Below are 15,069 nucleotides of genomic sequence, written 5' to 3'. Positions count from 1 at the left end.
GTAACATTCTTTTACATTTTGTTTCTGTAACAGACTATTTTTTTTAACCATTTTTCATAGAAATTCTAATTTGAGAATTCTGGGTTAGCAGGTATTACCTTTCAGAACTACAAAAATTTCATTCTGGTGGTGTCTTTTATCATTTCTATTCAGAATTCAGTGTGTTTCTTTAAAGTTGCCTGTTCTTTTCCCGATTTTAAGTTTGTTTTTTTTTTAATCCTTGTTTTTCAGTAGTTTGATTTTTATTTGCCTAATAATGATTTCTTTTAATTGGTCTTTCCTGAGTTTCTCAGGACTTCTTAAATCTGTACTGTGTTATCTTTTGTCAGTCTTAAAAAATTAAAACACTGTTTCTTCTCTGTTTTCTTCCCCTTTTCTTCTCCTCTGGAACCCTAATGGCAAGTTTGTTAGATCTTTGCCCCATATCCCATTTATCTCCTAAACTTTTCTGAATTGTCCAGGATTTTTCTTTATGCGTCAATCTGCACATTTTCTACTGACCTATCTTCCAGTTCACTGACTGTCTCCTCTAATGGGTCTAATCTTCTCTTAAACCCATCCACTGAATTCTTAATTTCAGTTGCTATATTTTTCACTTCTCTTGATTCTTTCACAGATTCCAATTAAATTTTCTATAATTTGCCTATTTTCTTCAGCATATTAGTCACAGTTATTTAAAAATCAGTATCTAGATCACTTGTGGATACTGTGATATCCTTCGTCTTTCCCGTCTTGGCATTTAATTATTTGGTCTTGTTTCCTGGAATGTTTGACAATTCTTTCCTGAAAATCAGACCTTACTTATGAAAACTTGAAAAAGCTGAGGATATGTTATCTTCCAGAAATAACTTCGTTTCCTTTTGGCACGCAGAATATTAGTATACCACTCTAATAACAGTTTGAGACTGGTGTTATTTTGGTTTGCTCTTACTCATAGAACATAATCTTTTGAATTATCAATCTGAAATACTGGGGTGTTTACCATAGCTCCCTTCTGGAAGAACTACAATTTTTGTCCCCCTTCTCTATGAGACTGCTGAATCCTGGCTAGTGCAAGCTCTACTTATTTGTCTGCATTCGAGTCCAAGCACACACAGGTTAGGGGTCAGCAAAAGCCTTAAGTGGATACTGCTTGCTGGTCCTTAAGCCCTGGCTCTTTGGCAACCTCAAACTTCAGCTTTTACCTCCCTAGCTCAATGACTGCTCAAGGTTGCAGTTTTCTGTTCAGGCTCTATGACATGCACTGAGAAGTGGGAAACATCCCAAAGGAAAATGTGTATAGCTTATCTCAGTGTGCTTCCCTTTTTATTGAGATTTTCGCTTCTGAAGTCCAATCTTTTTCTCTAATGCCTCTCCTCTCTTTTTAATTGGTAGGCAGGGGGTTGGGGATGGAGTGGTAATTTTATATAGATAGGGAGAAGAGTTAATCCGATACTAGGTATTCTATCATATCTGAAAGCAGAAGTCCAAAAACTCCAGTTGCTTTATTTAGTCATGAAGTCCCAGCATTACTATTTTCTAATTGTTTCCTAACAGCCACAACTTCCATGTTTAGGCCTCAGCATCTTCTACTTGGACTACTGCAAAGAACAGTACTGGATACTTCTGATTCCAGCCCACGGGTTTCACCAGAAATACTCATGTCTAGCTGGGTACCCTTAGGGAAGATTTTTAAAAGTACGGATTTCTGGGTCCTCTCCACAAAGATAAAGTAATTGATTTGGTAGGCCTGCAATGGAATCTAGGAATTACTACCGCCACCAAACATTACATACACACTAACATATCCCTCTCCTAAGTGATTCTGGTGGCATCAGCCTGTATATTGTTATCTGAGAAAACTTATTACTCTTTATCTCAGCTGCCAGTTTCCTATCTAAATTAGAAATCTGACTCTGATTATAACCTGTCTTCTGTTAATCCATTAACTTTAACAAATAGAAAGATACTACATATAGCAATTGAGTATGTGTATGCGTTTGTGATTATGTATGTGCACAAGAGAGTACAAGAATGAGAGAAAAAACAAAGAGCAAGTGAAAACAAGGGAGATGAGAGGAGACAGTAAAGCAAGACTGACAGATTATATGAGTACAAGTGTGGGAAATATACGTCCCTCAAGGTGCCCATCATGGTCCAGTAAGGAGCAAACAAATGCACAGAACTGAGTCACTTCATGAACCTCCCACAGCCTTTATAGGGTTTTGAGGTATGAGGTTAAGAAATTACCTTGATTTCAAGTATCTCTTGATACAAAGAGATATTTGTATCCCACTAGGTATACTGAACAATGAGTTGGCACAAACTTTTGACCCTTGTCTAAAAAAAAATTGCAGTAGACTACCTCAGATTATTTCTGGGTATGTACCTAGACTTGAATATCATGAAAGATGTTGACCAACATTCAAATCAACTTTATAAGTTTGCCTGAATTATTTATCTTACTGGATTCAGCTGATGCCCTGGGACTTTGTCAATCTTTTTTTAAATCTTTTTTAAATATTTAGAGGGGTAACCAATGATTTTGAAACAAACTGATTCAATAAAATACTATACTCAAAAATTTGGGGGGACTGGAAATGTCAAGAATTTAGATTTAATATAGAGCTTTCCAATAAGTATCTTTCAATTTTCCAGAGAATTATTTATTTACTTCTAACTTATATAAAGCTAAAAAGCACTGAGGATTCAGCTTTCAAACTGCCATGTATGGTTTGGTCAAACTGCTATCTTCTTGAACCTCAACCATAAAGAAACCTGTTGTTACTATAAAAGCAAATAAAATGTATTACTCAATGACATTTCAAAAGTGTTAAAAAAAAAAAAAAAAAAGAATTACTTTGTTAGTCACAGTGTTGATTGCCAGAGTTGGAGAGGCACTTCCCGAAATAATACACTCCATTCCCAAAGAATCTGAATCTATGCTATATGGAGTTGAGGCCTAAAATACAAGAACAAAATAAATAATTATTAACTCATTAAACCACCAACTTTAACACAATTTGAAGTTATTTCATAAAATTCTCCAATATCCAGTTTTGTACTTTGTTTCTGAAAATAAACTCCTTGCTGAATTCTCTTCTACTATATTTTAATAGGCTATGGAGAAAGAAATGGCAACCCAATCCAGTGTACTTCCCTGGAGAATCCCATGGACAGAGGAGCCTGGTGGGCTACCGTTCACAGGGTTGCAAAGAATCAGGCACAAATGAAGTGATGTAGCACACAATCACTGACCTGATAATCACCACAGGCTATGGAATGAGTTTACAAATATTAGAGATAAACTTCTGTAGCTGATACTGCTAATAGTCCACTAAAGCCAATCCCTCCCCTCTTCTACCCTTCAGTAATGGATCTCTGGAGTCATTAATTCATCACTGCCCAGCTAAAGATCACCTTTTTCAGCCTCATTTGCAACTACTTGCAGCAATGGGACTAAGGTGTGACAAATGGGATTTGAGCAAGAGTGATGTGTGCAACTTTTGGGTCATGTCTTTGAAAAGAATTTGGTTGTCCCCCATTCTCTTTCCCTCTCGCTGCAACCCTGGGACACAGATGTGGTGGTAGTGATCTTGCATAATCAGAAAGCTGAAGTTAATACCCTCAAAAACAATCTCAAAAATGACAGAATGATCTCTGTTCATTTCCAAGGCAAACCATTCAATACCACAGTAATTCAAGTCGATGCCCCAATCACTAAGGCCAAAGAAGCTAAGTTAAATGGTTCTATGAAGACCTACCAGACCTTCTAGAAATAACACCAAAAAAGATGTTCTTTTCATCATAGGGGATTGGAATGCAAAAGTAGGAAGTCAAGAGATACCTGGAGTAACAGGAAAATTTAGCCTTGGAGTACAAAATGAAGCAGAGCAAAGGCTAACAGAGTTTTGCTAAGAGAATGCACGGGTCATAGCAAACACCCTCTTGCAACAACACAAGAGAAGACTCTACACATGGACATCACCAGACGGTCAATAATGAAATCCGATTGATTATACTCTTTGCAGTCAAAGATGGAGAAGGTCTATACAGTCAGCAAAAACAAGACTGGGAGCTGACTGTGCCTCAGATCATTAACTCTTTATTGCCAAATTCAGACTTAAATTGAAGAAAGTAGGAAAAACCAAAAAGCATTCAGGTTATGACCTAAATCAAATCCCTTACGATTATACAGTGGAAGAGACAAATAGATTCAAGGGATTAGACCTGACAGACAAGAGTGCCTGAAGAACTATGGATGGAGGTTCGTGTTACTGTATAGGGATCAAGACCATCCCCAAGAAAAAGAAATGCAAAAAGGCAAAATGGTTGTCTGAGGAGGCCTTACAAACAGCTGAGAAAAGAAAAAAAGCTAAAGGCAAAGAAGAAACAGAAAGATATACCCATTTGAATGCAGAGTTCCAAATAATAGCCAAGGAGAGATAAGAAAGCCTTCCTCAGTGATCAATGCAAAGAAATAGAGAAAAACAATAGAATGGGAAAGACTAGAGATCACTTCAAGAAAATTAGAGATACCAAGGGAACATTTCATGCAAAGATGGGCACAAAAAAAGACAAACAGTATGGACCTAACAGAAGCAGAAGATATTAATGAGAGGTGACAAGAATACACAGAAGAACTGTACAAAAAAGATCATCACGACCCAGATAACCACAATGGTGTGATCACTCACCTACAGCCAGACATCCTGGAATGTGAAGTCAAGTGGGCCTTAGAAAGCATCGCTATGAACAAAGCTAATGGAGGTGATGGAATTCCAGTTGAGCTATTTCAAATCCTAAAAGATGATGCTGTGAAAGTGCTGTACTCAATATCCCAGCAAATTTGGAAAACTCAGCAGTGGCCACAGGACTGGAAAAGGTCAGTTTTCATTTCAATCCCAAAGGCAATGCCAAAGAATGCTCAAACTACCACACAATTATACTCATCTCACATGCTAGTGAAGTAATGCTCAAAATTCTCCAGGCCAGGCTTCAGCGTACGTGAACCATGAACTTACAGATGTTCAAGCTGGATTCAGAAAAGGCAGAGAAACCAGAGATCAAATTGCCAACACCTGCTGGAACATTGAAAAAGCAAGAGAGTTCCAGAAAAACATCTATTTCTATCTATGCCAAAGGCTTTGACTGTGTGGATCACAACAAACTGTGGAAAATTCTTAAAGAAATGGGAATACCAGACCACCTGACCTGCCTCCTATATGCAGGTCAAGAAGTAACAGAACTGTACATGAAACAACAAACTGGTTCCAAATTGGGAAGGGAGTATGTCAAGGCTGCATACTGTCACCCTGTTTATTTAACTTATATGCAGAGTACATCATGAGAAATGCCAGGCTGGATGAAGCACAAGCTGGAATCAAGATTTCCGGGAGAAATATCAATAACCTCAGATACACAGATGATACCACCTTTATGGCAGACAGTGAAGAAGAACTAGAGCCTTTTGATGAAAGTGAAAGAGGAGAGTGAAAATGTTGGCTTAAAACTCAACATTCAGAAAATGAAAATCATGGCATCTGGTCCCATTACTTCATGGCAAATAGATGGGGAAACGGTGGAAACAGTGACAGACTTATTTTGGCTCCAAAATCACTGCAGATGGTGACTGCAGCCATGAAATTAAAACATGCTTGCTTCTTGGAAGAAAAGCTATGACCAACCTATATAGCATATTAAAAAGTCAAGACATTACTTTGTCAACAAAGGTCCATCTAGTCAAAGTTATGGTTTTTCCAGTAGTCATGTATGGATGATTAGAGAAGGAAATGGCAACCCACTCCAGTGTTCTTGCCTGGAGAATCCCAGGGACGGGGGAGCCTGGTGGGCTGCCATCTCTGGGGTCACACGGGGTCGGACATGACTGAAGCAACTTAGCAGCAGCAGCATGTATGGGTGTGAGAGGTGGACTATAAAGAAAGCTGAGTGCTGAAGAATTGATGCTTTTGAACTATGGTGTTGGAGAAGACTCTTGAAGAGTCCCATGGACTGCAAGGTGATCCAACCAGTCAATCCTAAAGGAAATCGGTCCTGAATATTCATTGGAAGGACTGATGCTAAAGCTGAAACTCCAATACTTTGGCCACCTGATGCAAAGAGCTGGCTCATTTGAAAAGATCCTGATGCTGGGAGAGCTTGAAGGCGGGAGAAGAAGGGGATGACAGAGGATGAGATGGTTGGATGGCATCACGGATTCGATGGACATGAGTTTGAGTAAGCTCCAGGAATTGGTGATGGACAGGGAAGCCTGGCATGGGGCAGTCCTTGAAGTCACAGAGTCGGACAGGACTGAGCGATTGAACTGAACTGAACTGAGAAAGAAATAAATGGTAAAGATAAAAATAGAAATGAAACAGAAAACCAACAGAAAAAAATTATTTTTTAAGGCAAAACCTGATTCTTTGAAAAGACTAACCAAATTGACAAACCTTTAGCTATACCAATGAAGAAAAAAGAGAAAACAAATCATCAATATCAAGAATGAAAGAGTTATTACTACAGACTCTATATATGTTAAAGTAAGAGAATATTATGATCTACTTTACACTAACAAATATTACCAATTAGACACAAGGGACAAAATTCCTTAAGAACACAATTTATCAAAACTGGAATAAAAAAAGAAAATGTGAACAGTCCCATAACAAAGTAACTATCAAAAGTGAAACTGAAAGGGAAATTCGCTCAGTTGTGTCCAACTCTTCGTCACCCCATGGACTCTACAGTCCATGGAATTCTTCAGGCCAGAATACTGAAGCAGGTAGCCTTTCCCTTCTCCAGGATATCTTCCCAACCCAGGGATCGAACCCAGGTCTCCCTCATTGCAGGTGGATTCTTTACAAGCTGAGCCTCCACACACACAAAAAACATCTTCATCTTCAGGTCCAGATGATTTCACTGATGAATTTTCTCAAATATTCAAGGAAGATATACCAATCTACCAATCAAGAAATTTTTCAGAAAACACAAGGAATATACCTCTCTCAGTTTTATGAGGCTAGCATAACCCTAATATCAAAACCTTGCCAATATTACTATAGATGAAAAATATCACCTGTTCAATAAGTGAACAAAAGATGATAAGGCCATCAAGCCATAAGCCACTGTAGTCACCCTCAACTGTACACCCTGAGGGGATTCAGGATGGAGAACAGCAACAGGATACTGGCCCTAGATAGTTAGAGTGCATATCAAAGGAATGATTTCAGTGAGCCCAGACTCTCGCATCTTCCCATACATAGAAAAGTGCTAAATTCATTAACTTGAGAGGTCTAGTTTTCTTGAACATAATCTTTTAATGTTCTGACTACCTCATTTTTGTTGCATCCACATCCCTCATGAACACAGATGTGAAAATCCTTCAGATATTAGCAAAAGGAATACAAGGATACATTAATGGGATAATATATCATGACATAGTAAGGGTTCATCCAAGGAATACAAGGTTCAACATTTCAAATGCAATCAATGTAATTCAACATTCAAACAGAATAAAAGAAAAGTCATATAATCACCTCAGTAGGAACAAAAAGAGCAGTTAAAAAAATTTACACCCATTCATGATAAAAACTCTCACTAAACTGGGCTTACTAGAGAACTTCCTCAATCTGATAAACAGCATCTACAAAAGCCCTACAGCTTATGTCATACTTAGGGGTGAAAGACTGGATACTTTCCTCCTAAGAATGGAAATAAGGCTGGATGCCCGCTTCCTCATTTCAAGTAAAGACTTGAAATGAGAGATTCTCATCACTGCAGTAAGGTTCTAGGAAGAGACAGAGGAGGAGAAAGGAAAGACACAGGAAAACTGTCTATTTGCAGATAACATAATTATAGAAAATCCCAAGGCATCTTTAAAAAATACTAGAACTAACAAGATTGCAGGATACAGGTTTAATATACAAAAATTAATTACATTTTTATTACTAGCAGCAAAAAACTGAACTTTAAAACATATAGCATCCAAATCCAAAATATTCATGAGTAAACCTAACTGGAAACATCCAAGTCCTCTATACTGAAAACTAAACATTCCTGAGAGAAATTAACAATGTAATGAATGGAAAGATATCATACTTTCATGGCTTGAAATAATATTAAGATGTCAATTCTCCCCAGATTGGGTTGTCTGGGATAAGAGTGGAGGGAGGCACAAGTTACAAAAGAAAATGAGGAAACTTTTGGGTGTGATAGAAATGTTCATACTGTCAACTAGTAATAACTTCACATGACAAAAATCCTCAAACTGTAAACTTTAAACATTCAATTAGCTGTACATGAACTATCTCCAACAATAGTGTTAAAAAACAAAAAAGTAAATCCTACCCATTTATCAAAATAACCCCTTATGAAACACTTTCTAGCTTACAAAAATGAGCAGCATTTCTCAAATTTTACTTCAATGTATCTCATGGAGGAAACATGTAGTACCTCCCACACAATGTACACTCAGTATACGTTTGCCCAATTGAAATGTTTTTCAGTTCTAAGAGTTCTGGGAATATGCAGACTGCATTCCTTCTTCTGCCCATATATACCTTTAACTAAAGCCTCCCTCATTCAGACACAGCCTCAGAGAAGAAAGGCAAGTGGTAAGAGATCACTTCAAACAACAAAACCACTCTGTGTAACAATTTAGGATCTTAGCTTCTCAGTCAGGGATCAAACCTGTGCCCCCTGAAGTGGAAGCGTGGGGTTTTAACCACTGAATCAACCAGGTTAGTCCCTGATCTTTTACTATTTTATATGTAAAAAAGTTATACTTCTGCATCAAATTTCTAAGTCTTACTCCTCTTCCTATAGGCCTTCCCACAGAAGCATTTTCTACTTTGAGTCACTTTAGTTACCACTGCTTGCTCTAACATGTTGCTTAATTACATAGTAATTTGATGTCATTTGTAACAGTATTTATGACAATTATATATATGTGTGTGCATATATAGATTTGGATTAAATGTGGTGGGTTCTCTTAAAATGAAGAGATCTGGTTAACTAAAACCAGACAAAGACACTACAAAAAGAGAAAATGACAAGCCAGTATCTCTGATGAATATAGATGCAAAAATACTCAACAAAATATTGGCAAGCCAAATTCAAACAGCCAATACTCAATAGTGAAAGCTGAAAGCCTTTCCTTTAAAATCAGGAATAAGCTAAGAATTCCCACTCTTGCCACTTCTTATTTAACATAGTACTGGAAGTCTTAACCACAGCAATCAGACAGGAAAAAACTGGAAGGGAATAAGTAAAGCTGTCACTATTTGCAGATAACATCATACTATATATAGAAACCCTAAAGTCTGCAGCAAAAAAAAAAAATCTATCAGAACTAGTAAATGAATTCAGTAAAGCTAAAGGTACAATATTAATATATAGACATCTGTTGCTTTTCTATACACCAATAATGAACTATCAGGAAGAAAAAGCAAGAAAATACCATTTAAAATTGCATCAAAAACAGTAAAAACACCTAGGAATATACTTAACTAAGGAAGTGAAATACATATACTGTGAAAATTATGAAATGCTGACGAAGGAAACTAAAGATATATACAAAGAAAGGGAAAGATATCCCATGTATTTAGACTGGAAGAACTAATATTGTTAAAATCACCATACTACGCAAAGCAATCTACAGCCCTAATGCAATTCTTATCAAAATACCCATGACATTTTTCACAGAAGTAGAATTAATCCTAAAATTTATACAGAACCACAAAAGAGCCTAAACTTGCCAAAGCAATCTTGAGGGGGAAAAATAAAACAAAGCTGGAAAATCACACTCCCTGGCTTCAAACTATACTACAAAGCTACAGTCATCAGAATAGCCTGGCACTGGCACACAAACAGATTCATAGATCAATGGAACAGAACAGAGCCCAGAAATAAAACTTATACACTTATCGCCAATTAATCTATGATAAAGGAGGCAAGAATATATTGAGAGAAGAGTCTCTTCAATACATGAAAAAAAGGGAAAATTGGACAGCTACATGTAAAAAGAAATTAGAACATTTCCTTACATCATATACACAATTAAACTCTATTACAATATAAAACTCTAAATGAATTAAAGACTAAATGTAAGACCAAAAAACATAAATCTCCTAGAAAAGGCCATATGTAGAACATTCCATGACATAAATCATAGCATTATTATTTTGGGTCTATTTCCTAAGGCAAAAACAAAAGCAAAAATAAACAAATAGGACCTATCAACAAAACAAAAAGAAGACCTACTAAATGTGAGAAAACATTTGCAAATGATGTGACCAATAAGGAGTTAATACCCAAAATATATAAACAAGCTCAAACAACTCAACATCAAAAAACCAAACAACCCAATTAAAGGAATGGGCAAAAGATCTGAATTGACACTTTTCCAGAAAAGATAAATAGATGAACAACAGGCACACGAAATAATGCTCAACAAGTAATCAATCATCAGAGTAACACAAATCAAAATCACATTATCACTGCATACCTGTAAATATGGCTATCATCAAAAAGTCTACAAACAAATGCTGGCAAGGAAGTGGAGAAAAAGGAACCCTAGTATACTGCTGGTGAGACTGTAAATTGGTACAGCACTATAGAAAATAATATGAAAGTTCCTCAAAAAATAAAAAAGAACTACCATATGATCCAGCAATTCCACTCCTGGGTATATACCTGAAGAAAATGAAAACACTAATTTGAAAAGATACATGCATCCCAATGTTCATAGCAGCATTATTTACAACAGTCAAGATATGGAAGCAACTTAAGTCTCCCTCAACAGATGACTGGATAAAGAAATGAGATATATATATAAATATATGTGTGTGTGTGTATGTGTGTATGTGAAGGAATATTACTCATAAAAAAGAATGAAATTCTGCCATTTGCAGCAATGTGGATGAACTCAGAGAGTATTATGCTTAGTGAAATAAGTCAAAGACAAAGACAAACATTCTATGTCATCACTTATATGCTGAATCTCAAATACGCTGAATCTCAAAGACAAACAAAAATAAACTACAAAAGAGAAACAGACTCTTAGATATAGAGAACAAACTAGTGGTTACCAGTGAGATGAATGAAGAAGGGAGGGGCAAGGTAAGGGTATGGGATTAAGAGACAGAAACTACCATGTATAAAACAAATAAGCAACAAGGATAAATTGTACAGCACAGGGCAATATAGCCATTATTTTATAACTTTAAATGGAGTATAATCTATAAAAATACTGAATCACTAGGTTATATACCTGAAACTAATATAATGTTGTATACCAACTTACTTAAATTAAAAATACTTTTAAATAGCATTAAAGAAAAAAATTAGTATTCAGATCCAAAAATAAATAAAGTCCATTATCTCATAATAAGATATGTATAGATGAAAAGAAATCTGAGTGCTATGATCTTCGCACAGTAAATACTAGCGGCAGTATAGTGCAACTGTAAACAGCATAGACTCTCAAGGCAGACTGAGTTCGTAATTCTGGCCTTGGTACTTACTACTGTCCTTTGTACCCTTGGACAACTTAGTATCTGTGCCTATCACTTGCATCATTTGGATTTACTATAAAAATTAATAACTTAATATACACAAAATTCTTAAAAAACATCTACCACATAAACTCAATTATATTTTTATTATGCTGTTATCTTAGTTCAGGTTGCTATAACAAAATACCATAAACTGGTGGCTTATCAAAACAGAAATTTATTTCTCACAGTTCTGGAGGCTGGAAGTCCAAGATCATGGCGCCAGCATGGTCAGGTTCTTGTGAAAGCTCTTTTGCAGGTATCCTCAGTGGTATTCTCACATGGCAGAAAAGAGCTAGCCAGCTCTCTGGCCTATTCTTATTAGGGCGCCGATGCCATTTATGAGGGCTTCACAGTCTTGATCTAATTATCTGCCAAAGGCCTCACCTCCAAATACCATCACACTGGGATTAGGGTTTCAACATGTGAATTTAGGGGAACACACTTAGTCCATGGCAGCTGTTAAGACTTCTATCCTTTTCCTTTACACTTGAAGATACTAAAGCTCAAAAATTCTAACTTGCCAAAAGTCACAAAAGATGTAAATAGGAAGGCCAGAAGAAAAACACAGGAATCCTAGCCATGGAGCCCATGCATCTTCACCATGCTAAACTTTATTAATAATTCTTTTTAGGTCTTCATGTCTACTTTATGATAAATAAAGAAAACATGGTAAGATGATGAAAGAAAACAGAAAAAGGAAAATGAAAGGCATTTACTGATACATATTCAAGGATTAAGAAATGAAGAAAGTAATACCACAATGGACAAAAGAGAACAGAGGTTTATTCAAGTAAATGGAGGGAACAGGAAGACAGTCCAGACAACTGTGTTAAGAATACTAGGCTGAAGATAACAATAGGCTTTATTTTTCCTTTAAGACATGAAGATACTGTTACGTGCATTTTTAAAAATTGCTTCTCTTACACTAAAAGCTCTTCTTTCTTCAAAAATGTGTGACATACATTAATATTTCACATAGAGCTCTGATGTTTACACATGGACAAAGAAGTAACATTTCAGAAGTTTAATACGCTTTCGGGGATGTCAACATATTTACCATCTACATTTTAAAAACTCTTCAAAGTTTCAACCTGTGAATCATGTTTAGTTTTTGACAAAAAGTTCTAAATGTTTAACAATCATACTCACTATCTGACCATCTTAGATACTCCCTTAGATAAAACCCAATAACTACTTAAATACAAGTATACTTAAATACAAATTGTGTCCTAACAAAAATAGTACCTGCCCCCAAAAAACCCTCTAAATAAAAAAGTACAGACACATCAGTTTATCAGGACACAAAATTATGTTTTGTAAGAATATTACCTTTCAGAGTATTTGTGAGAGTTTGTACTCTGTATTAAACAACATTTGTCTCCCTGATTAGACATACTCTGCTTACAGCTGTTCTCTTTCTTTAGGCTCCTCTCCTACAGTAGCAACCAACGCATAGCTCAGGCAAAAATAAATATCAGTATACTATACTAACTGAAAGGCTCTGGTACTGGATATTTTATGGAACTATACTACAAAGGCAAGTTGTTGGAACTTTTAAATGCTTTAAACTTAAAAGATAAAAATATAAACAGCAGAAAATAAATATAGAAAATACATGTTCAAATACACATTCAAGAACATATACTCAGTATATAAAACATAATTCTGTAACCAGAATACTGTATTTCCGTAGACTTCCATTATAAAACTGACAATATGGTCTTCAGAAAAAAAAAAAATAAGAGTGCTCTTAGAAATAAAGAAGTATTGCTCTAAGCATTATGAAACAAGGTAACAGAATAAAAGCCAGGCTTCATATCCAAACAGAATGCCCAGTTGTCAACCCAACTACCAATTCAAATTTCTAAAAATACTCAAGTTCCAGGAAATTCAGAAGGAGAGAGCAAATGGGAGAGACCACAATTCTCCAGCCTCAAGATAAAAGCATCCGTGCTAATGCCCTGGGTTAAATGATGTGGATGCTTCTCCCCTTCCTTATAATTCTGGCAGTAGATGCTCAACACTGTGTTCTCCACATTTTCACACAATAAAAGTCCATATTATCCTCTTAACTAAAAATAAACTTTAAAAAATAGAATATAAATTTTAAAAAAGATACCAAAATAAAGTCACATGTTTTAAAAAACAAAAGCTGGACAGCAATAACTGAGGGTCATTCCCTCTCAAACCATTACTTACAGAGCTCAGCCTTAAAACTCTATTACTAGAAGACTATACCATCAATATAAACCTTTTCAAATTTTGGTTTGTATAAAACCAAAAAGGGTTCTGACCTGAGAGTTCACTTTTAATTTTGCAAAGCTTAGTAACTGGAGTGCTTGAATTCCCTCTGCTGGCAGCATAAATTTGTCTGACTACATGCCATTGCTGCTGTACCTCATGGCTCATCCAATCCCAATTTAAGCCCAGCTTGAGGTCCTTACAGATTGGTGTACAAAATAATTATTACATAGTTGGAATCAGGAAAAGGCATTTTGAGGATAATCAGGAAAATTCAATATAATCAGACTGATTATCTGCGGTGAAAGGGAATGGTTTTGTTACATAAAACCAGTCCTCAGTGATGCAGAGAGGGAAGAGTAGCAAATTAAGAGACCTGGATTCAACCTTCAGTTAGATAAAAACTGTGCCCTAATTACAAAATAAATAAACAAACAAAAACCCTTTTACCTGATTCCTAAACTGCCCACCTCACTCAAGAGTTGTCAAGATCAAGTAAGTCTCAAAGTGTTTTGAAAAAAACAGAAAATGTTTTTTGTTTTTTTGAAATGTTTTTTGTTTTGAAAAAACAGAAAATGCCACTCAAGTAAAATATTACCTTCATTATAGTTATACTTACTGCAATACTGGAAATTACAGTATTATACAGAAATAAATTTTTAAGATCTATACTTCCGAAATAATAACCCCATCATACTAAACTAGTGATAGAGTCTTTTACCCGTTCTACAGATCGCGCTCTCTTCTTTGGCCGAGTAGGCAGCGCATCTTCCTTCGGATTGGTGTCTATTGCCCAATAGGACCCCTAAAGATAAAGAAATAAATATTAACAGTATATTACAGCAATTCTGTAACATTAAAACGGACTTTCACAATCCTGTGCTTCAAAAGGAAACATTCTGCAGATACAACAATGGGAGAGTAGAGTGAGAGGAAACACTAATTTTGAACTGGGAAAAGTAAAAGTTTATGTAAGAAAAGAAGTCCATTTGTAACTATTAAAAATTAAAAAAATCACAATCTGAAGAAACCAAGTCCAAGAAATTTATCACAGCCAAATAAAAAAAGGAAAATGACCATCCAAACACATTTAAAATGTACATATACTAAACCTTATTTGAACACATGTGATCATTACAACAGCACATGACATTCAAGGGTAACAGAATGTTTCTTTTAATTTTTTCCCTTAATTTTATTTTTTAATTAGCTATTTTATGGTCTTTTCCTTCCCAGGTCCCTTGCTTTTGCCTGCAGTAATAACTTGCAATGCCTATAGAATTTTTTTAAA

General features: G+C 35.8%; 1 protein-coding gene across 23 annotated transcripts in view; it reads right to left on the bottom strand.

The window, feature by feature from the left end:
• Positions 1–15,069, bottom strand: part of FOXJ3 (forkhead box J3) — a 228,997-nt gene that overhangs the window by 35,830 nt on the left and 178,098 nt on the right. For 14 of the 23 annotated variants that reach the window (XM_081492325.1, XM_081492320.1, XM_081492330.1 and 11 more), the window contains 2 exons: positions 14,500–14,583; positions 2,840–2,941 (listed from right to left, as the gene is read on the bottom strand). In XM_081492325.1, the coding sequence (XP_081348451.1) occupies positions 2,840–2,941; positions 14,500–14,583 (186 nt within the window). The remainder of the gene's footprint in view (positions 1–2,839; positions 2,942–14,499; positions 14,584–15,069) is intronic. The other 9 variants (XM_081492333.1, XM_081492340.1, XM_081492336.1 and 6 more) reach the window with 1 other exon arrangement.

This window comes from Giraffa tippelskirchi, chromosome 5, assembly GCF_054371585.1.
Source record: "Giraffa tippelskirchi isolate mGirTip1 chromosome 5, T2T-mGirTip1v1.2.pri, whole genome shotgun sequence".
NCBI lineage: Eukaryota > Metazoa > Chordata > Mammalia > Artiodactyla > Giraffidae > Giraffa > Giraffa tippelskirchi.
The sequence above is the reverse complement of the archived record's forward strand: the minus strand, read 5'-3'. Positions and strand labels throughout refer to the sequence as shown.